The 23,905-nt window shown below is 39.9% G+C and overlaps 1 protein-coding gene across 3 annotated transcripts in view; it reads left to right on the top strand.

The window, feature by feature from the left end:
* The first annotated feature begins 195 nt into the window (after positions 1–195).
* The window catches only part of LOC141758565 (zinc finger protein 385B-like), a 77,401-nt gene continuing 53,691 nt past the window's right edge, over positions 196–23,905 (top strand). For 2 of the 3 annotated variants that reach the window (XM_074620108.1, XM_074620105.1), the window contains exon 1: positions 196–350. In XM_074620108.1, the coding sequence (XP_074476209.1) occupies positions 308–350 (43 nt within the window). In that variant the 5' untranslated portion in view covers positions 196–307. Of the gene's footprint in view, positions 400–23,905 lie in introns of all 3 variants that reach the window. The other variant, XM_074620107.1, reaches the window with a different exon arrangement.

Genomic DNA, 23,905 nt, shown 5'->3' with positions numbered 1-23,905 from the left:
AAATCGTGCCACTGCAGCATTAACTGCAGCCATATTTGTTACACTTTTAAGCCCATATAATCTTTATTTTTTACATTTTACATCCTAATGTTGTAAAATGTACTGCTGCTTCAGCTCTGACTGATTTATTAGTCTCCTCTCTCTCTATCTCTCTCTCTCTCTCTCATCTCGGTATCTCTCTCGCGCAGGCGGCAGTATAGTGGCACACAGCGCGCGCACATTATCCGCGTGCTTTATCAGTTTCTTGACTCCTCGCTCGCGGGACCCCGGAGCTGAGCTCGCGCTGTAATCTGTTGCCAACCGTAGAATGGAGCACAGCAACGGAGCAGCCGTTACACCGTCTCACACAGGTAGGAACACCGGCTTTAACTCCTCCATGTCGAAGCGGTTTCTCTGTTTGTGAGTCGTTTTAGACACACGGAGCCTGCTCCTGTCTGTCGACTAAATGTTTCTACACATGTCTCTCTTTGAGAGGAGGTAAAAGACAGTTATTTTTGGCTAAAACTGTCACAAACCGGCTAATTAACATGATGTTCGTACTCAAAAAAACACCTGTCTTACTTTTCTAACATGAACACAATGTTTCCTTGTGTTGTGTTGTACAGCTCTACTTTAAATGTAAAATTAAGTTCACATAAGTGTTTCAGAGGCACAAAAATTAAGTTATTCTAGTGTATTTTTTAATCGTTGTTTAATCATTTCTTGATCTCTTCCGGTTGATGAATGTCAGATGTTGTTAACCAGGTTAATGGATGGAGAAACTATTTAAATGTTGGACTTAAAGGATCTGTTGGCTCTGCCCACAAAGGTCTCAGTCATGGTGTTAATATCTGTGTTCCCATGTGTGTTTGTGTAGATGCTTAGTGTATGTGTGTCAATTACTGTACCTGAAGTAGATTAGGAGGAGGGTCAGAGATAGAAAATAACTTTAACAATAAAAAAAAAAAACATAATGCAGCATTTTTTACTAAATCCAAATATTTCTCTGTTTCTTCCTTTTCTTGTGAATTTTTTGAAAATATCCCTTTTTTTCTTAGTAAAAGAGACTGTTTGTAAGAATCAGAAATTCTTGTTAACAGCGACACCTGTGGCCGTTAAGTCAACGATAGTCAGCGTCGGGCTCGCGCTTGTGCTCGCTCTACATAGACATAAACGAGCATCGCTCAAAACAGTGAGGCGACACACGTCAGCTAAAACCACAATATCACTCTATATTTCACCTGCTTGGCAGTAATGTTAGCTGACCAGACAAAGGTCTCTCCATGAATCAATGCTGATCCTAGTACTGGCTTTTCCTGCCTCAGCCTCCTGACCGCGGCCGGAGGGAACAGGGGATCTCCGAGTTTTGGTCGGAGACAATAACGTTTCTCGCTGCGGAGCCCCGTCACTTCACAAGACACGGAAAACCTCTGTTGGTCTGGAGGAGCTGCAGCATTTATTTCTGCACAAACGTCCACTGTACATTTACTAGATATTCTCAGAGCTACTAACTCTTCTGCAGTGTGTAGTGTGCGCGCATGCACGTGAGGTGGAGCGAGCTGAGTGAAGGCAGACAGGCAGAGGAGCAGAGGAGCAGAGTACAGCAGAGACTCCGGCCCTGGAGACCAAAGCTACGGTCTCCCCCGCGTCCTCCGACTGCGGCCAACACTGTTTAACAGACGGGCTTCACTAGATATAACTTTGCGGTTTTGGTGCTTCCGTGTAGTTTGTGTTGGAGTCTGAGTATGAATAGCGAAGCCACACGCGAGCCCACATGGGACACCGACCCGGATTGATTTATACGTGTAAGAAGTTACAAACAGTCCCTTTTAAAGGACTAGACATATCAAGGGTGGCTGTAGCTCAGGCCGTCATGTTGTAGCCTGTGAATCACAAGAATGGTTGGCTTGGCTGAGTTACACAGATACATGGACAGTTATGTCCTTAGTTTAAACACTGTAAAACTCATCTTTACATCCAGGAACAATGCTAGGCCTATGGAAAGGAGGCTGGGTCACGGGCGGACATGGCTCTAGGAGTATGGGGTATGACACATGCGCAGTGTAACTGAAGCTGCGGTCGTGCATTGCGATTGGCTCAAATTTGGCGAGTGCAGGCCAGATTTACTGCGCATGTGTTATACCCCCAAAGATATGACGCGTTGATGACGTGTGACCCAGCCTCCTCTCTATAGGCTTGGAACAATGCAATAGTGTCCCCTCTTTTGTTTTCTACTGTCCTGTGTCTCCTCAGACTCCGTTTTTCACGGTCTCTACCGTTGTATCTGTGTAACTCAGCCGAGCCAACCATTCTTGTGACGTCACAGGCTGGAATACTGCAACATGGTGACGCTCTTGCCACGAAAGCCGCAGGAAAGATGAAACAAAGCTGCTTTTTTCTTTTATAAAAAAAAAGGCACTGACATTGTGTATGTGTGTGTATGCCCAGCCTTACTTCTGCAACAGCCTAGTCGGCTACTTTTGCATACGCCGTTTTAAATACATAATTTTTTTGTCACTCTGCATTTAATCATTAGTAAGAGAATATCCTGAAGTGTGAATTGGTGGATTACACCATTGTTACACCAATATGTTACACCAATATGTTCTATTTATTAATGGGTGATGCGCTGTTCTGTCATTTATGACTGACCGGGATTACTTCTGTTGTGTGTCCCGTTATATTGTTAAATGCCCCTCTTTCAAACCATTAAATGATTGTACATATTCCCGGAGCGAGAAGGATAGAGTGCACGATTACATTTGATGAATGGATAGTTACATGGTTGGATTTCTTTGTGTTGCATTATATATTCGAGAGATAACTTTTGTGACCGTTTAGATTATGATCAGAAGTTGATCACATGCACGACATATTTTTCACAAAAGTGGACCTCATTATGTGTATGGAGAATCAATGCAAAATGGCAATACATCCTTTAGTGACTGGTGGCGGCTGCACAGCCATCTGCAACTACCAGAGCCCAATTCCGCCGATAACGACAGTTTATAAAACGTCCTATCGCTGCCAATTAATCGGTCTACCTCTAGTTGGTGGTTTCCATCCACTTTCAGCAAGACTGAACCCCAAATTACTCCCTGTGAGTATATATGGTTGGCAAAAATGCACATAGCTATGAATGTATTGTAATGTCCTCCTAAGAAGAAAACAACAGTGAACTCACTGATTAGTAGTTATTTTCTGGGTCTATATATTGATTCTTCTTGGTCTATAAAATGCAAGAAAATAGTGAAAAATGGCATCTTAATTCCCTGAACCTCAAGTGACTAGAGTGTTTTTATTGTCTGACCAGAGGCCCAAAAGCGAAAGGTGTTCACTTCTGTCATTGAAGACTAAAGAAATCTGCAAATATTCACATTTCAGAGAAAATGATTGCTAGAAAAGAATGATTTAAACACTTAAAGTAGCTACTGATTAATTTTCTATTTGAGCAAAGGACTCTTGACTATACATCATTCAATATGTTGGAACACCTTATGTTTGAGCCTTGTTTGCCGTATTTCAGTTCAGTTGTGTTTCTTCCTGTGAGTCTCACACTGTCATTACTGTGAGTGTTGCCATGGCATACTCAGCTGCTACTCGATTCAAGCCGAGTAGTCCCACTTAAACACCCAACACCGGCCACGTCATCATCTTCTGCATCCTCTTTAAATGACCTTGCTCTCCTCAGTCCCCCTCTGAGTCAGCTTCAAACCTAAATGGCTCCAAATGATGCCCGCCCGCCCGCCTGCCAAGCAAGCACCGCACCGCCACATCACCGAAGAGATGCTCTTTCCAACTGCATGCAAGCAGTCATTTTCGCTGTGAACAAAAGGTCCTTGATTCATCAAATCCCGCACCTCCTACTGCCCACTCTCCAGAGTGATGCTGTAATTTTCACCAGCACTCCTCCTGTGTGAGGCTGCTGGAGAGTTCCTAGTGTTTTTGTCGTACCTTCTGTGATTATGTTGGTCTCTCAGGTGTGTGCACAGCTGGGACCGACTCACACTCTTTCCAAGCAGCACGGAGATTAAAATTTACAAAACGAACTTCCTAAAGAAAGGCCGACTTTTAAATAGAATATTTCATACATAAGATAAACTCACTGTGACTTGTGTTAAATACATAAAAATGTTAATGAAACTGAAAACAGCTTCAGTATAATTTAAAGGCAGTTTTCAGGCTGCTTTTAAAAGAAGTGACAGTCTGAGCACATCTCAAGTCCTCAAAAAGGCAATTTCAGTGACTAGGAGCGTAAAAACTTCTTTCAGCAGACCAGTTCGAAATGATCTGAGTGGTCTAGCTCATAGCTTTTGAGTGGGCAACAACAAATTGTGGTGCAAGGCCACCCTGTGCTTTCTGGACAAAAAAAACCTATTCTTATAGACTGTTATAGGGAGTATAGGGAGGATATTTACTGTGAGCATTGCTTACACACGGATGTGCTCTCTCGTATGTAGAGCTGAAACAGTTAGTTAATGAATCAATTCAACAGAAAATTTATGGGCAACTATTTTAATAATCATTTGCCATTTTTCAAGCACACTTACCAAATGTTCCCTAATGTTACAGCTTCTCAATCGTAAGAATTTGCTTCTTATCTTTGTGTGATGTGTGACGGTGTATGTTGGGTCAACTCAATATACAGTGCACAGTTCCCTGTAATCTCTTGAAATATGATGGATAGATCACTCCAGCTATCTTCAGGTATCTCTCTGGAATGGTTTGAGATATCAAAACATTGACCTATAGATTTAAGAAAAAAGAGGAGTGTGTGGCTTTACTGTTGTTTCTACCTGCAGTGCCAGCGTTTATCTTCACATAAAGCTAGGCCCAAGATCTAGCAGCGCCTCACATTCCTCACCATCCTGCACCTGGCTATAGGTCACATTCACAGATTACTTCTATCCCAAACACTGGTGATGAAGTTGAGTGACCAGCCTATCTTTCTTTTTCCTCCCTCGCTAACTCTCTCTCCCACCTCAGAGCGTTCTCCTCTCTGTACTTTGGCATTTGGCCGCCGCCGTCTGTCTCAGTAAAAACCATCGGCTGTGAAATTGAGAATAATCATGTGGAACGAGATTGGGACGGGAGCAGCTTGAGCTCCAGTCCTTCGCTGTCAATAGACTCATGGCTCCTGCTGATAAAAGTCCACCGAGGATTGAACAATCACCCACAAAACATTTTTTTGTTTACGTGTGAGGAATATCGCTTTTTGTCATCAGCATGACGTAGCAAAGACTCGTCACTCTCATCGCCTTTAGCTAATTACCCAGAGCTGTGCTTTTTCTATGTTTTAAACAGACACTAAGGAGATATCCCATTGGTACTCCTAAATACTAAAGTGTGTGTTATTAATATTCCACTGAAAGTATTCAAGTTTGACTAATGCATTATTATTTGTATTATTTATCTGAAGAGCCTCTGGATAGTTGACAACATAAAATGCAATTAAAACAGCACAATACACTACCTTGATAACATTGTATTGAAACCACATGAGAAACAATTTGGAAACAATAGGATAAAGTGTGATAATCCTATTATCTGTGCTGAACTTAGTCACAGAGAAACATCAATGTATGCTAACTTGAAACATTTTCCTATATTGTAATGCTATTATTAATATACAAAAGTTTTAGTTAGGGTAATTTACGAAGGTGTTTTTCAGTGCAGCTTTGTGACTATTGGGTTTCCCAAAGGATCATTCAGGGCGAATTTGGAAGAACAGCAGTGCATTTCAAATACTTCATCATGTTTGAGGTATTTACGCCTTTTGCTGTAAATGGCTTTTCTACAGGTATAGTAGGTTTCCAGCCTCCAACCACTCTGTGGCATCTACAGGTCTTAAATCAGTCAGAGCGGTCCACCAATAGGATCCTCTCACCATGGTAACCTCAGTCTGTTGGATGTATCACAGGTTTCATTTCCCTAATTTCACATTAGATCGTCATTTTCAGGTGGAAACCTTTTGATGTTTTACTTACCAGTTTACCTAAAATTAAGGATTACATGTTATTTTCTTATTTAAGATTTATGAAACCTTGTCAAGGTACCATATTTTGAACAAGTTTAAAAAAATTAATATTTAGTATTAATATTGGACATGTTGCATTATTCTTTTGCTTTTGAACAGTATGGATGCAATGAAAAAAAGCTCTTAAATGGATCATCTTTTGATTATTTTCTTAATTAATTGATTAATCATTTGGTCCATAAATCTTTAGAAAATTGTGAAAATTACCATTGCAACCCAAGATGATGTTTTCAAATTGCGTCTTTTTTCTGACCAATGGTCTAAAAACCAAATATATTTTAATTGAAAATGATATACAGCAGAGAAAAAAAGAAAATCCATATCTTTTAGAAGCTAGAACCATTAAATATTTGGCAATTTAATCAATCTGTCAATCAATTAATCGACTAATTGTTTCAGCTGTATTGAACAGATTTTTTTATTTCATTGGATGTATACAAAGGAGAGTGATAGAAATAGAAATGTCATTTTTAGGTGGAAACCTGAATTTTGATGTTTTACTTACCAGTTTACCTAAAATTAAGAATTGTTCTTTCTTATCTATAACGTGTGAAACCAATTCCCATCAAATTAGCTTTTTAAAGGCACCATATTTTAAACAAGTCTAACAAAAATATTGATATTGGACATGTTACATTATGCCTTTGCTTTTGAACAATAGGGATGCAACTAAAATTGTTTTCTTAAATGAATAATCTTTTGATTATTTTCTCAATTAATTCATTGATCATTTGGCCTATTAATCTCCAGAAAATTGTGAAAATGCTCTGCGGTTTTCTAAATGCCCATGATGATGTTTTCAAATTGCTTCTTTTTTCCAACCAAGTCTAAAACCCAACAATATACAATTTAACATTATATACAACACAGAAAAGCTAGAACCATAAGATATTTGGCATCTTAATCAAATCTGTCAATCTATTAACCGACTAATTCTTTCATCTTTGAACAGATTTTTTTATTTCATTGGATACATACAAAGGAGAGTGATAGAAAATACAGGTGAGACAAATAGGGCGCCGCAATACTGTTAAAGCCACTGTGAGTCCTGTGGTCTCACATTCACCAGAGTGCTCCATAGCAGCCATTTTCTGCCCAGGATTATATTGTTGCACCCCCTGCCTGTGTTGTCAGCACACATTTCCTCTGCAGATGTCCCATAGTAACACGGAAACAGTGACAATTAAGACAACAAGTGTTTAGATAAAACCCTTCTGTCTTCATTCTGTGTGGCTAATCTGGCAAAAAAAATCCCCTATCGCTATTTGAAATGGACTGTCGTTGAAATGACAAACCCTCAGAGGAAGCTTCCAGCGGTAAATGTGCATCTTATCACAACAGACCCACAACAGATTGCTCTTCCCAAAACCCACCTCAGACACACTGAAATGGATTTCTGCTTACGTCTCCCATCAAAGATGTAATGGCTCTCGGGCTGTGTCATTACAAGTCAGATGACAGTCTCCTTCACACAGTGGCAGCTTAAACCTGCCTCTGGACTGATAACTGTGATCTTTATTTGGCTGCTCAGAAGTGAGGAATCCCCCCCCCCCCCCCCCCGCCCAACAAATGTCTGTCAGCTGGAGCCAAGGGTGGAAAAACAATCCTTCAAGGTGCTGCAAAAATGTCAAAATGCCCACATTCAATCAATAGAAGACATGTAATGACAACACAGGCGGGTCAATACTGGGCCGTAATAAACTGAGAACTGTAGAGAAACAGGCTTTCTGTCTATAAGACCAAGTTAATGTTTGGTTACACCTACTGTAAGTAGTTTTCACAGCTCATATATCACTACATTGACAGTATGAATCATCTTCTTTGTGAGTGTTTTTGTAAGCTGATGGACTGTTGGTCCTTACAAGGCACAAACCTAACACATACCGACACTGTCTCTCCTCTTTTTCACACAAACAACTAGCTCTTTTGTGTAAAAAAAAAGAAGAAAAAGGCCTCCCGTCATTATGTCATGTAATATCAGTGCTAAAGTATACACTAGTAAATACACATAGCACAGAGAGTCCCTTGATTTCTTCGTCTTCTCCGAGTATTTTTCCAAAATGCTGGCGGTTAGACATGCAAAACTGTATTTTGTAGGGGTGGGAAATTTTTTTTTTTTACTATTTTGAAGTCAATCTTTTAATGCCAGAATCGATATATTTGCTTCATTTGAATTTATGCGGAGGTAAAAGGAAGTTACCGCTTTTAATGTTGTAGTCAGAGTAACGTGATGTCATATCCATCCCGTATTCGTCAACCAAAATAAACCGCAGTCAGCCACAGCGAGCCGAAACGAAAAAGTAGAAAACAGCGGAAGTTTCACGTGGATACGACCTGCACCTTCACATGTTAAATCCAACGTGGTAAAAATTACACATACAGTAAAGTAGAGGGACATTTCTTTCTTCTTTGATTTTTGGGTTGCTGGAAAAAAATGTAATAGCTAATGCCTGAAAATGACTGATATATTTGACTTCAGGATATCTCTGACTACATATAGGCTGAAAATCAAACATTTTTACTGTATTAATTTAGATATTTTCCAAAGTAAAAGTCCCTAAAGGTGTATGATTCAACTTTTTCCCATGGTCTAGTGTTAAAAAAGTTAACAAAAATCGCAATAAATCGTAATATCGAATCGCAATTCTTGTAGAATCGCAATACTTAAAAATCGCAATACATATCAAATCGCCACCCAAGTATTAGGATAGTATTGAATCGGGAGATAGGTGAATCGTCCGAGCCCTAGTATTTTGCATATCATTTTACCTGCATTTACTGCATAAATGCTTAAAAAATAAGGTTTATGTTGGCTTATATGTGGCCGCCCACTCCGGCTTCTTGATGTCTGTATGTAACATGGCAGCCCTGATGGATAGTTGCTCTTTGAACCCCCATCATATGGACCGAGGGACGGGCAGACACCTTGAGGGCTGTGTGGGAGGTTGAATTTCCCTACGGTCCATTACCTCTCCATTCCCCTGAGGCTGCATTGCAGGTACAGATTCAACACAGCAGGCAGCAGTGTGAAAATGTCTCTCTTTGTGCGTGTGTGTGGTGTACACTATAAAGGTGTATATGCTCACATACAGTACTGTATGTGTGTTTGTTGTCTGTGCATGCACATAAAGCTGCATGCGCAGTAGTGAGGGTGCATGACTTTGACATGAAAAGAGAGAAAATGTCCTTTATAGGCTAATGGACATGAACAGAATTCCTCAGAAAGAGTATTCTGTATATTTATATGATTTTGCTCCTTTTTTTATCTATAATATAAGAATGATTTTGACTTTGATCATGAGACAAGATCCATCAGGATTAGGGCTGTGTATTCTAATTTAAGGAAAACTCATATAATAAAGAACCCCCCACCATATGCGATAAAATCGTAGTAAAAGAAGTTTACTTTTTTTAATGCAGTCAGAACAGTGGGATCTGCATTTGCATTTATCACAGTCCCTGTAACATCCAGCATCATAGCACTACTTTGAGAGGACACATACACTGAAAGGGCGCAGTTCATCTTTGCATGTAAGTTCATCTTTGCATGTAAAGTATTAGTTAAACATCGATAGTGTTTTTTAGAATCAATATAATATCACAAAACATAATATCGCAATACTTGATTTTTGCGTGCGTGCGTGCGTGCGTGCGTGCGTGCGTGCGTGCGTGCGTGCGTGTGTTCCTGCAGTGTATGTTGGCTAATCACCAACAGATGAGTAGACGTCATCAAACAAAAAAACAGTAATTAATTTCATATAGCAATGCATAAGACAACCTCGTCTATCTGAAAAAATGCTTTAAATATCCTCCAGACATAGAGAGGAAAGAGACATCATGTCCCGACCTATAGCAGAAAGCCCAACAGTAAAACTAGATGCAAGTCACACAGCTGATGACGTTGGAAGTCAAAAAAGGAGCACCGTGGCCATTTTGAAACCATTTCTGTCCTCCTCGGTTTTCCTCGGAACAAATAGCTTTGCTTCACACCTGATTTGTCATGCAGTCTCTCTTATTCTAAAATTATTTTGCTCTTTGTTCCTTCCATTAAATGGTGTGTTATATTCTCTCTAATGGCCATTACTACTGAACACAAAAGACCAGTCAAGCAGGCCAAATTAAATTAGGTGGTTAATTGAAGGGGCCATTATAGCGTGGCTCTGCTGCTCGTCTAGTGCTGTCTGTTTATCAGTCATGACTGAGTCACAGGGAGCTGAGGGTGAAGCCTCTGGACCGTTATGTCCACTAACGAGCAACGGTCATCTGACTAAAATTACTATTTTTAAATCTTAACAATATCATTCTCATGTTCACGATGATAACTCACTGTTTTATACATGCCCTATTGGATAACAAGGCCTGATAATTCATTATTGTTACATTTAACTTTTTCTCTCTACTGGTAAAGGAAATGATTTGTGTATATTCTGCAAGAAGTGAAGTCTCCTGCTTCTCTGTTCCCTGTGGAGCGTTTAACTCAGGTGATAGATGAAAAATTTGGTCTTCAGGGTAACAGCTGAGGAGAGCTCCATATTGTCTCATAATGCAAAAATACTACAGGAATATAGCGGTTAAATATGTTTTTGTTCAGTGTTGTGCAGGAAGTATCAATTTTTCAAGACTTTCTTTTAATATTTGGTCACACATGTCAGCCCTGTCTCCTAAAAATGTAATTCCCGTTCAATGTAACTGCATATCGAGGGAAAAATATTTTGACGCGAATTAGCATTAACTGACTTTAAATATCATATGTTAGAGTCTGATAATTATTTGATTGAAACTGACTTAAGTGGCAGTCAGACTGGTTTGTTTGTTGAAAAAGCCATCCAGTGCTTCTCCTTACCCAAACACCTCGAGGAACCACTGAGATCATTCAGGCAATTAAACCCATTTTACCTGGGGAGTGCACCTAATTAAAAGTCAATCCAATTTAGCCTGTCAGGTTTCCAATAGGAGCTCAGATAAGAACTTTGAGGATGGATGATTAGGGGAACAGAAGCGAGAGAGAGCGGTGATCTTCTTATCTGCAGTCATCTGTCAACGTTGGGATGATTTGCTCCAGAAATAAAACACCATTGAATTTCTCCACCATGTGATTAGATACCTCAGCAGTTCTCATTGAAGTGAAAAGTAATTTAATCAAAAGTCTGGCTGGATAATTAATTGCTAATGCAGGTAGCTTAGAATCATAATAACACATGGCTTCTGTTAATAGTATAACCTACCTTACACATTGGAAGCAGTATTACTACTAATGTCTGCTGCCACAGGGTTTGATTGGCACTTGAGCTGGCCACATTGTTTTAAGTTCAGTTTTTGGAAGTTAGTGAACACATATAACTTTTGCAGCATTTTTTCTATTTACAATAGGAGAGGGATTTCTGTAGTTCAGCACTAATTCCTCTCTTTAAACCTTCATGGCAGATTTTTGTTGGCCTCTTGGGGGCAGCGGAAACAAGTTGTGAACCCTTTCAAACTGACACACCTTATTGTACACAGGCTACTTGATCCAAATACTGAATGCCCTTGTTCAAAACTATTATGTTTATAAGTTTAAATTAATGATATACGACTCCCAAAACTGACGTATCACTTGGATTTGTTGACAGGTGTCCTGTTATCAAGTTACTCATGAAATTAAAGTTAGACAGCTGATATGAAGGAGCTGCAACCTGAATGTTTGGTACTCTGCTCTTTGCTTGTGATAATTAGCTTGGCAGCTTAGCGAATCTGTGCATTTTGCAGAGCTGCAGTGTCTAAACTCAGAGTCACTTACCGGTGCACCCGAGTAATTTTTCACATTCACACTCTCTAATTTCTACTTGAATATGCAGCAGAGGGCTCACACTGCGGAGCTGCAACAGGAGCAGGCTGAAGCGGACCAAACACAGGAGAGTACAGCAAGGATCAGCATACGAATGGCTTTATTTTAGCCCTTACTGATCCATTAAAATATGCCTGGATCAGCCCTGATACTATCGGGACACCTCTAGTGTTAATGAGGTGGTTGTTTTTACTGATAAACTGGTCAACTTGTTGTTAGATGATGATATACAGTAATGCTTTATATACTCTAGGTGCCTCCAGGTGCTGCCACCTTCATCAGACAAAGTTTACAGATTGTCTCACTAACAGGTTCCCTAATAGCACTCGGTTTAAATCCGAAATATTACTAAATAGGCGCTTTTTCCTTTTAGCTTTGACACAAAATTCTCTGCTATCGTCTTGTTAGTCAATTTTCCGTACTTTCGTCACGTGACAAGTGAGTGAAATCTGACTCCTGATAAAAATTGGTTATACTTTCCCCAATGACGGTCGCTTCGAATTAGTGGAGCGGCTAACATCCATTTTTCAGTCAAATCGTGCAAATAGTGATACAAGCACCAAATTTGGCATGATGATTCCCGAGGGGTCACTTAGCAAATATAAACGATCGGCCACTTGAAAATCCAAGACGGCGGCCATTTTTCAAGATGGCCGCCAAATTGACCTGCCGTTAATGGTTTCTCTCATAGAAATTCATCTACTTGGTCAATTTGAGTGATCTCGGTGTCAAATTATGTGTTTTCTAGCATGCTGGATCTTATTTTGATAGTTTTAATAATTTTGAACTGCAATATGGCGGACATTTTTAAGATGGCTGTCAAATTTACTCGCAGAGAATGTTTTTCTTAAAGAAATGCATGTACTTGGTCAACTTGAATGATTGTGATGTAGAATTATATGTTTTCTGGTATGCTATCTAATTTTACAGCTTTAACATCCTCCGATACGTTTTTTTTTTTACTTTTGGCTGTCCGGTGAGTCTTTGCTTTGTGGTGTTTGCATGGCTCAATTGGCTTGTAGGTCTACTGTTGTAGATATCAATAGCTGCTGTTGCCATAGGTGTAGGGGCTTAGTGGTAGGGGTAGTACCTTTGTTTCAGAAGTCAGCCACATCCTCCAGGATGGACTACTGGCACTGGTCCTCACTACTTGCCCAACTCTCACCTGTGGCTCCATGAAGTTGCTAGTGCACGGCAATGACCACACCCCGGGACACCATGTTGGCTCACGGGCTGAACTAGGTGAGGGTAGCACACAGAGAGTATCTCTGTGATGGAGTATGTCTAGCTCTAAATGTCAAAGTGCATAGAGTCAACGAACCAGCCATCTTTATCCATGAGGTTCCAACCCAACTGCCAGAATTGGAAAAACAGCAAAGAACTGTAAAGGAGTGATTGTCGGGCACTACCAGGGCACACTGGTGACAATCGCTGCTGTGTAACTCAGAATGGGGTTTAACGTCAGCTAAGTAGGATTCAGCATTATACTTAGTGTCCAAAATGCTGCTTACTACCAACCCCTGATCAGTTTAAGGCAGCAAAACCTGAATCGACAGGATGTGCAAGCGCGGGAGAGCCGAGCCAAGGATAATGGGGTTTCAGTTATCCAGATAGTGTACAGATTGCGTAAAATAATGCATGAACCTAGCTGTATCCCATGCAAGCAAGTGCCCGTTCAGTGATGGAAAGCTCCTTCCCAATCTGAGTGCTGGAGATGTCAGCCTGCTTGCTTGGCTGCTCTGTACAAACGAGAACGAGCCTATCTGAATGCCCAACAGCTGCAGAAGAAAGAAGAGCTGTCCCAGAAGAAGGAAGCAAATATGGAGAAGCAGTCCACCTGGCAAAGGCTGCTCAGATGATACGTCGTGACATGTTTCAGCATAAATCAGAATTCAACAGCACGTCTCATGATGGGTACCTTGAAGATACCGTCCCACCATCACTGCTTCAGTTTGTATGTATGATTGAACATGGGGCTGATATCAAGTCACAACTCCAAAATGGCACATCAAAATCTGACCTTGCAACTGTTACAGTAGAGCTGTTTTGCCAAATACAGGGAAGGATCGCAGGTCCACAGGCAATCCAAGGACAGGAAGACACCTTTTGCTATGTATGTTGGCCTGTCTGTGTTTTCCAAGACCAGAAAGAGGCAACTGATAGATATGTTGGTGTGGGAACCTCATGGATAAAGATGGCTGGTTCGTTGACTCTATGCACTTTGAAATTTGGAGCTAGAAATACTCCATCACACAGAGACTCTCTGTGTTTTACCCTCACCTAGTTCAGCCCATGAGCCAACATGGTGTCCGAGGTGTGGTCATTGCCGTGCACTGGCAACTTCATGGAGCCATAGATGAGAGTTGGGCAAGTAGTGTGAACCAGTGCGAGTAGTCCATCCTGGAGGATGTGGCTGACTTCTGAAACAAAGGTGCTACCTCTACCACTAAGCCCCTACACCTATGGCAACAGCAGCTATTGATATCTACAACAGTAGGCCTACAAGCCAATTGAGCCTTGCAAACACCACAAAGCAAAGACTCACCGGACAGCCAAAAGTAAAAAAAAAAAAACGTATTGGAGGATGTTAAAGCTGTAAAAATTGTTAGATTAGATAGCATACCAGAAAACATATAATTCTACATCACAATCATTCAAGTTCATCAAAATCATGCATTTTTTTAAGAAAAACATTCTCCGCGACTAAATTTATATTGAAGTTAAAAATTATTTAACTATCAAAATAAGATCCAGCATGCTAGAAATCACATACTTTGACACCAAGATCACTCAAATTGACCAAGTAGATGAATTTCTATGAGAGAAACCATTAACGGCAGGTCAATTTGGCGGCCATCTTGAAAAATGGCCGCCGTCTTGGATTTTCAAGTGGCCGATCGTTTATATTTGCTAAGTGACCCCTCGGGAATCATCATGCCAAATTTGGTGCTTGTATCACTATTTGCACGATTTTTCCACTATCCGCTCCACTAAATCTTTTATACTCGCAGCAAATCGACATTTTCAGGGCTTGTCAAAGTTCTCCATTTTCTCCGCCCATCCAGTTAGAAAAATGTTCATGTGCATGGAGGCGCGAAAACCTGCCACGCGGAACCCCCGCGATTGCCACGTCCCTTGGCCGTGCGGACACTTGCGACTCTCACGGATGCGCCAAGCATAAATCAAGCTTTACTCTGAGCTGTGACTCTGCTGCTGCTGCTGTATGTAGCAGACACTTTCAGCTTATAATTGTAGCGTCCGTCATCCGACTAAGTATTGATAACATGCTTGGTATTTTACAGATTAGAGTTTTCTTATTTGATGAACGTGGGCGCTGATACACAGAAATGAAATAAATGTGTTTTATTTCTATAAAGAAAAGCAAAACGACGTTGGGGGCGGTGGGAAAGTAATGTAATCGGTTTATGCCTTAACACTGCGTAACACTGTAAACACTGACTACCACGGCAAGCCTACTACATATACCTGTTGGTAACTTGTCGGGAAGGAGGATAAATAACACTCCAAACTTACGCTAAATTTTGGCTAGGGAAAAGTGGTATGGCCATTTTCAAAGGGGTCCCTTGACCTCTGACCTCAAGATATGTGAATGAAAATGGGTTCTATGGGTACCCACGAGTCTCCTCTTTACAGACATGCCCACTTTATGATAATCACATGCAGTTTGGGGCAAGTCATAGTCAAGTCAGCACACTGACACACTGACAGCTGTTGTTGCCTGTTGGGCTGCAGTTTGCCATGTTATGATTTGAGCATATTATTTATGCTAAATGCAGTACCCGTGAGGGTTTCTGGACAATATTTGTCATTGTTTTGTGTTGTTAATTGATTTCCAATAATAAATATATACATACATTTGTATAAAGCAAGCATATTTGTCCACTCCCATGTTGATGAGAGTATTAAATACTTGACAAATCTCCCTTTAAGCTACATTTTGGATTGCTCACTCTGCTATCTGTCGATATAAAGAGCCAGCAGTTACACAGGGGTCTCACTACCAACTCCACACACAATGTATATTTATCAACTGATAAAGCGAGACATGGGCTAGACAACTGCCATGGAAAACCACCCTGAACACATCTTAGTCATCCTCATTAGTCATCCCTGCCCCCGTGCTTCCCTCCTCCCACCTCCTGCTATCACTCCACATGGAAAGCATACGTTTCCCCTCCAAATGGAAGGATTTTCTACTTGGCACGCCATCAGTTTACATAAACAGATTTAGCATTTTTTGCTGAAGTTCTAGAAACAGTGATATAAGTTGGAGCCAAAGCTGAAAATGCACTTAAAGAGGGCGGAAGAGAGACAGATTGAGATATGGTGCGTGTCTCTGTGATTGAGATGACACGAGTCCCTGCTTCAGCTCGTTTTATCAGTGTCATTCAGTGACTGATCTGAGAGCTGTCAGGAGCACGAAGCCCAAAGGGGAAACAGGCAGGAAGTGGCTTAACGCTGCTCTACCCCGGGGTCCTCTTCAAATGCAAACACGTGTTCACACCCGTGTGGCTGTGACGGGAGAATCGGATAGTCTTGGGGACCAGGGTTGTTTTCATTTCTCAAGTTCATAACCAAAGTTATTTTCAGAATTTGAACTATTGAGTGTAATATTGGACCCAACAACCCCACTACCTTGACACTTCAAAATAGACATTTGGCAAGTTAAAGGTGGAACATTTATTTATAAACTTGTGAAGACACCTGTTTGTCAGTAACTGAATCTTTTGACAAATTACTTTTTCTCCATAAATGGCACTTGACCCTGTTTTGACATTGTTACTTGACTTGTATATACGTGTGAAAGTCGTTGAGATGTAGAGCTCCACCAAAACACAGGTGATAGCAAAGAAGATTAATAATGTGCACATTCAGCCGTGAGTACAGATGACAAAAATGGCGAAGAAGGAAAAAAGAGTCTGCGGCTATAAGCACTAGTGTTGTCACAATACTAGGATTTCTAACTTTGATACAATACCTTGAAAAATATTGACATTCAATACCATTTTCGATACCACGGGGAAAATTTACAACATTTAGGGCATACAATTTTTGATTTTATTAAAAGATAAATAGCGATGTGTGTCAACTCGCTATCAGAGAAAAGAGAGAGCAGAAAGCGCAGCTGTTATCCGTGTATCGATACTGTAAAAAATTAGTATTGAAACCATTTCAAATATTCAATATCAATATGTATCGATGATACAAAAATCAATATGACAGCTCCACTACAACAAGGAGATACAAATGCTATTCTCTCATATGGATGTTGACCTTTAAGGTCAAAATGTTGCTTCATTAAATGTTGGTAACCTTACGATGTTCAGTGTGTAAAAGTCTACCTTTTTCTTCTGTAAACAAACCCTGTCCCTCACAATTTGCATCTGGCTGTACTGTTGCTTAGCAGGAGCTAAGTGCAGAGAACCACACAAGTAATTTCAGTCTTCAAAAACTTTCTTTGCTGAAGTCAACAAAAACAAACATGGCATCTATTTTGAAAATCACTCAATTAGAGAAATATTAGAGATTTGGATTAATGTGTTAAGTGAGTGAGCTACTCTCCTCACCTTGTACATGCACATTTTTACAGTTGGTAAAAGAAATGAACTGTTCTTGGCAGCATCGCAAAGGAAGTCAAGCAAATATGACGTAGAATAAATCACAGTGAGGTTTCCACTCCATTACTTTCTCCCATTCTTAGCAGGCTTTAAATTTAATCTTCAACAGACATTAAAGCATCTGCCGAGTTCTCCAAACAGCTTGGATGGATAGCATGGGAAACATAATAGCTTGATTTTACGATTTCACATGTAATTTTTGGCATCACTTAGCCATGCTAATTCTTGCAGTAACCCCGCCTTTGTTAAATGTATCTAAAACTATTAAAGAGAATTTAGGTCAAGTCTTGTTTTTGAGCGTGGAAGGGAGGAAGAGGAGGATTACAGCTGACTTCAACAGCCCACATCTCTGTCAGAAAAAGAGAACAGCACAGTTGTCTCAACTAATCGCATTATAATCAGCAATCCCTCACCACGTTTTTATGTCCCCAACCTGCCGAAAACATCTTTGAAACCATATTTAGTCAGTATAAAGCATATGCTGATGTATAGTATGTTTTTATTTATTTTTGTATTTTTTTATGACATCACATCATTGTTGAGATGTCAGGCTTACGGTGTTTGATTAACATATTTCAAAGTTTGATTTAATATGTTATAGTGGTGACCTGACTATACAAATTCAATACAGTAAAAATAAGTGAGTGTTTTGCCATTTCCACTTTCTATTTAGGAAATAAATAAATTTGGGCGTCCTGATCGTTGAGTTTTTAGAAAATGCTCACGTAGCTTCAAAGTTTGTGTAACACTTGAACACCGACTACCGCGGCAAGCCTAATTGTCGTCCGAGTGGAAAAAGTAGGGCTTATACACGCTGTGTATGACCCCGCATGTGCATGTGACTATACGTTAGTGTCCCAGTACACTGCTGTCATTCATTCAAGGGTCACATTTGCTTTGGTCGCCACAGCAGCCTTAGGGCTCTCCCAGATGGCCCATGACAGATGCCCACAATTGCTGTTGCCCTTGGTTGGAGTGCAGTTCCTCCCTCCAGATAAAAAAAACTGTCCTTACCAAGTTCCCCCCCAACGTCCCAGTTCTCCCATTTGTCCTAGCCTGATTTATTTTCCATCATGTTCTGTCTCTCTTGTGCCTTTTACTTTGCTTATATTGAAATAGCTCGGTTTGTTTGAGCTCCTCTACTCCATTTAGGTTTTCCCAACATCCTCTCCCCTCCTACTGCACCATTCTTCGTCCTTGGCTTGATCCCATGTCCTCTGCCCCTTTTTTTTATCATGGAGCTGGATGCTTACCAAGGGTTTTAGCCACATCGAGGTGTCCATTCTTTTATCCTTAGTGTCCTGGCTGTCACTGGGTAAATAACATGGCAGAGACTCATACCTCGTTATTTAACTCTGTCAGGCTCATGTGGTATTGAATTGTCTTTGTAAAGAAGGATACCAAATTAGCACTTCAACACAGGGTCAGGATCAGTGTTTTTGCACGTTTTAGCCTATTTTCTGTGACATTACAAGCCAAACAGTTGTAGATGTTGAATGTGTATGTAAGTCCTTACAAGACGCTGTTGATTTTATATTATTTTTTCATTTCCATTTTTTTCTGCAAGGTATGAAAATAAACTTATAGAGACTTGAAACAAAGTGAACATCTGTTTTTGTCAAAATTGTCTTACTGTGGCGTGGTTACAGTTAGGGCTGCAGCTATCGCTTATTTTAGTAATCAGGTATTCTACCAATTATTTCATCAATCGATCAAAGTATCATATTACATTCTGGGATTTAAATAAAATATTTTCTGAAATGCAAACAAATAAATTAAAAAAAATATTTTAAAATTATTTTAAAAAAGGTCTTATGGGCTACTCCTATAAAGGTACTATATCTTTAACTGATTAAACTGTGATGATGTGTTTGGATTAAACATTTATATTAATTAATTCATATTCAGGCATCTTGCTCCCTGTGCAAAGAAATTGCATCAATGATTTTTAATAATAAGTTAACTCGAGGAATCAGCCTTAGTTATAGTATGTAGTGCAGAATTTACACATAGAACTGCACTTACACTTACTGCACAGTTATAAGGTACTGTAGCTTTGACAAAAACACATGTTCAAACACATGTTCATTGTGATGAAGTAGTCAGGGAATAAAGAAATTAAAGCAAACTAATGGCATCTTGAAAGGGTGTGAAACAACAATTCAAAAATCTATAACACTTTGGTTTGCTTGTGATGAGTGATATGCAAGGATATTAGGGCTGTCTATCAATTAAAATATTTAATCACGATTAATCACACATTTTTTTATCTGTTCAAAATGTACCTTAAAGGGAGATTTGTCAAGTATTTAATACTCTGATCAACATGGGAGTGCGAAAATATGCTTGCTTTATGCAAATTAACACAAAACAATGACAAATATTGTCCAGAAACCCTCACAGGTACTGCATTTAGCATAAACAATATGCTCAAATCATAACATGGCAAACTCAAGCCCAACAGGCAACAACAGCTGTCAGTGTGTCAGTGTGCTGACTTGACTATGACTTGCCCCAAACTGCATGTGATTATCATAAAGTGGGCATGTCTGCAAAGGGGAGACTCGCGGGTACCCATAGAACCCATTTTCATTCACATATCTTGAGGTCAGAGGTCATGGAACCCCTTTGAAAATGGCCTTGCAAGTGTGCGAGTGTTATTTAACCTCCTTCGCGACACGTAAGTATGACATTGTTGGTACCAATGGATTCTTTATGTTTTATAGTTTCATATGATTCTGATGCTTATATGATCTTCACTCTAGCTTTAAAACTAAGCCCGCTACAACCTAAAAATTGCAAGTTGCGTTAATGCGTTAAAGAATTAGTGGGGTTAAAACTAATTTTGATATCACATTAACTTTGACAACCTTAAATGATATACAGAGTATAATATTTTATAATATGAGCTAAAGCATACATTAACATGGTGGGGTCCTTCAAAAGTAAAAACGCCATAATTAAATATGGTATCTCTCTGGTTAAACTAAAAAGGTCCAGTGCAAATTCTGCTCTGTGTGGGTTATTTTATTTCTGTCCACATATGACAGTCTATCCGCCTGCCTGGCCACAAGCTAGAAGACACTTCAGTTTGAGAGACTCCACCTGGGGGAAGGAGATTACATTTAGTCATTCCTGACTGTGGCCTACCTCAGCAGTGTTTATATGGAGCACAGAGCTACCTTTTAAGTGAATGTGTCAAGTTTTGTGCTGAAAGAAGATTAAGTGCAAGGACAGGGATTTATTTTAAAAAGGCATGGCGACTGGGTTTCTCCGATTATGAAACAGTTTGTGCCAAAATGTGGCCTATAATTAGATTGCTAATTCCCTCCAGCAAAGCAATGCTATTTAAGAAAAACAGTGGCAATATTTGGACAATTGAAAAGATGCAGTTTTGTAATATATTGTATTATGTTATAGAATTCGTTACATTGTATGGCAATTATGATTATTACATCCAACTAAAACTATAGTTTACCAGTGTTTCTTACAGGTAGAGATTTTTATGGTGGTCAGAAAATGCCAAAATAGTTTTAAGACACTATATATAAAATTAACTACACTCATACATTTTCATATAAAATACTAAAAAGTAACAAACTTTACACTACAGTGAACACTACGGCTATGAAGTCTTAGGTTTTACTCAAATACACTCTTATTCTGGCCAGTCGTTGTGAGTCCATTGCTGAAACCAGGCAATGTCAAAAGTCAAGGTCACATGTCAAAGAGGGGAACTTCACCTACCTCACACCGTTCTGTTAATAAATCATGACATACACTTTGTGTGTGGTCACCGCTGACAGAAAGGCTTTGTTTAATCCTGCACATAAACACGACGGCAGCTGCCAGCATCTCATCAGTCTCATTCATAATATATGGCAGCGTGTTGGGATCAAACAGATAGACATGAATTCACCATACCAGACTGACTATGTGGTGTGTCACTGCATGGTGATCTTTGTATACAGTAATAGGTGTGTTTGTGTTGTTCTATTACTGTGGCTTATACATGCAGCTCAGGCAAGTGAGAAACTCTAAATTCCTCGTAGGTGTGAATGTCTGTCTGTCTGTTGGCCTTTGACTCAATACAAAAATCACTTTGTGACTCTGAACAGCAATAAGCAAGTACAGAGAATGGCTGTAGCTTTGACAAAACCATAAATGATAGACATTGTGAATGTCTCAATATGGTCTTTATTAGGGCTGTCAAAGTTAATGCGATAAAAATGCGTTATCGCAAAATCAATTTAACGTCACTAATTTCTTTAACGCACTATCACAATCAATCTTTCAGATGTAGCGGGCTCCGTTTTAATGGTAGAGTGAAGATACTGGTATCATATGAAACTACAAAACACAAGGAATCCATTGGTACCAACCATGTCAAACTATATTGTCGCAAAGGAGGCTAAATAACGACCTCTGACCTCAAGATATGTGAATGAAAATGGGTTCTATGAGTACCCACGAGTCTCCCCTTTACAGACATGCCCACTATATGATAATCACATGCATAAAGGGGCAAGTCATAGCACACTGAGAGCTGTTGTTGCCTGTTGGGCTTGAGTTTGACATGTTATGATTTGAGCATATTTTTTCTGCTAAATGCAGTACCTGTGAGGGTTTCTGGACAACATCTGTCATTGTTTTGTGTTGTTAATTGATTTCCAATAATAAATATATACATACATTTGCATAAAGCAAGCATATTGGCCCACTCCCATGTTGATAAGAGTATTAAATAGTTGACAAATCTCCCTTTAAGGTAAATTTTGAACGGATAAAAAAATTTGTGATTAATTTGTGATTAATCCAAATTAACTATGGACAATCATGCGATTAATCACGCTTAAATATTTTAATCATTTGACAGCCCTAGTATTTATACATGTAGGACAATCCTATAAGATCTTTGGTCTGTCTTTGTTTATTGCACTACTGGGTGCAGTTAGTTCTCTGTATAATGTGGAAAGATATGATGGTATAGTTTTTTTTCCCCTGTAAACTGCTCCTTGATTTTCTCTTCAGCTTCTCTTCAGTTTCCACTACTGACACCTAGCCATCATCAAAATCAGTGGTACCCAATCACCGAGCTGCAGACCAGTACATTTTCAGACAGTTTCTCCTGGAGGGAATTCACAGTGCTGCACAGAAAAAAGAGAGCTAGAGAGAGATGTTCAAATCCTTACTCCTTTTTCACCTCCCAGCCCTGTTCCCAATTACGTTCCCATACAACAAAGCTACATTTCGAATTACGTTTCGAGGGATACGTATTTTGTTGCGGATAATGTCTGTTTTTGATTCATCACAAATTAGTTTCTAATGATAGTCCATGTAGGGAGGAGGTCAGAGTGGTGGATGTGTCAAATAAACACAGGACTTTCACAGGACTTGTGTCCCGTGTGAAAGAACAATCAATGTTCACTTATTTTGATTTACACCCATAGCGTAAATAACGTAACAAACATTTTAAGGCAAACCATTGTTTTTTTTACGAAACCTAACAAAGTAGTTTTGGAGCATATTTTATTTTGTTTTGTTTTGTTTCATGTTTAAAACACTAAAGACTGTAATCCGGAAGAAAGTATGTTTCCCTTGATACGTTATTAAAAATGCAGTGTAGTTGTATGGGAACGTAATTTTGTAGGAGACAGGGTTGCACCTCCACACACCAGGCCAATCACAATGTGAAGAAGGAAAGTTAAGGCCCAGACACACCAACCCGACATTAAAGAACTAGCAGCGATGAAGGCCACCAGTTGCGTTTCCCCACGTCGCCTTTTTCCTGGCCCAAAAGTTGCACTTGAACACACCGCAAAGACCACAGCCGACAGCCAACTACCTCGTACGTTCTGCGCCTGCGTGAGAGGAAATAACTCTCCACACTAGCAGGTGGCGGTATTCTGTATTTGTCATTCAAGAAGGGAAACCAGAAGACTGAGGACTGCGGATATACAGTACAAGCTGTTGTTTTGATGTGTAAATGAAATATAGCGGCGTTTGTCGACCATTTTCACACCACTCTCACTAACCACCTAGCTTCATTCCAGATGGCCATGTCGCTGTGAAAATATCTGTGTATTGGATTGATCAGATGAGATGAAAAATGAGAAGAGCCTTCTGTATTTTTCCTCTTGACTTTACCCGTTGGCTTGCTTTCCTCACTTCTGTTTCTCTTCTTGTGCACTGATTCATTTAAGCTGAACAATCAATTCATGATGCTGAATCGGCCGAAAAAATCAGACACACACCTAAAAAACACGTCCGACAGACGCTCACCGACGGCCCCAAACTGTCCGACAGCCGACCGTCGGCTTGGTGTGTCATAGCCTATACAGAAATGGTCGGACACAGCCTTTCCTAATCCAATGAAAGGTGTGCAGGCTTTCCGAAGCTTTTCAACCATCAGACGAGCAATTCTGA

This window comes from Sebastes fasciatus, chromosome 20 (genome assembly GCF_043250625.1).
Source record: "Sebastes fasciatus isolate fSebFas1 chromosome 20, fSebFas1.pri, whole genome shotgun sequence".
Taxonomy (NCBI): domain Eukaryota; kingdom Metazoa; phylum Chordata; class Actinopteri; order Perciformes; family Sebastidae; genus Sebastes; species Sebastes fasciatus.
Note: the sequence above shows the minus strand (reverse complement) of the source record. Positions and strands in the feature narration are given on the sequence as shown.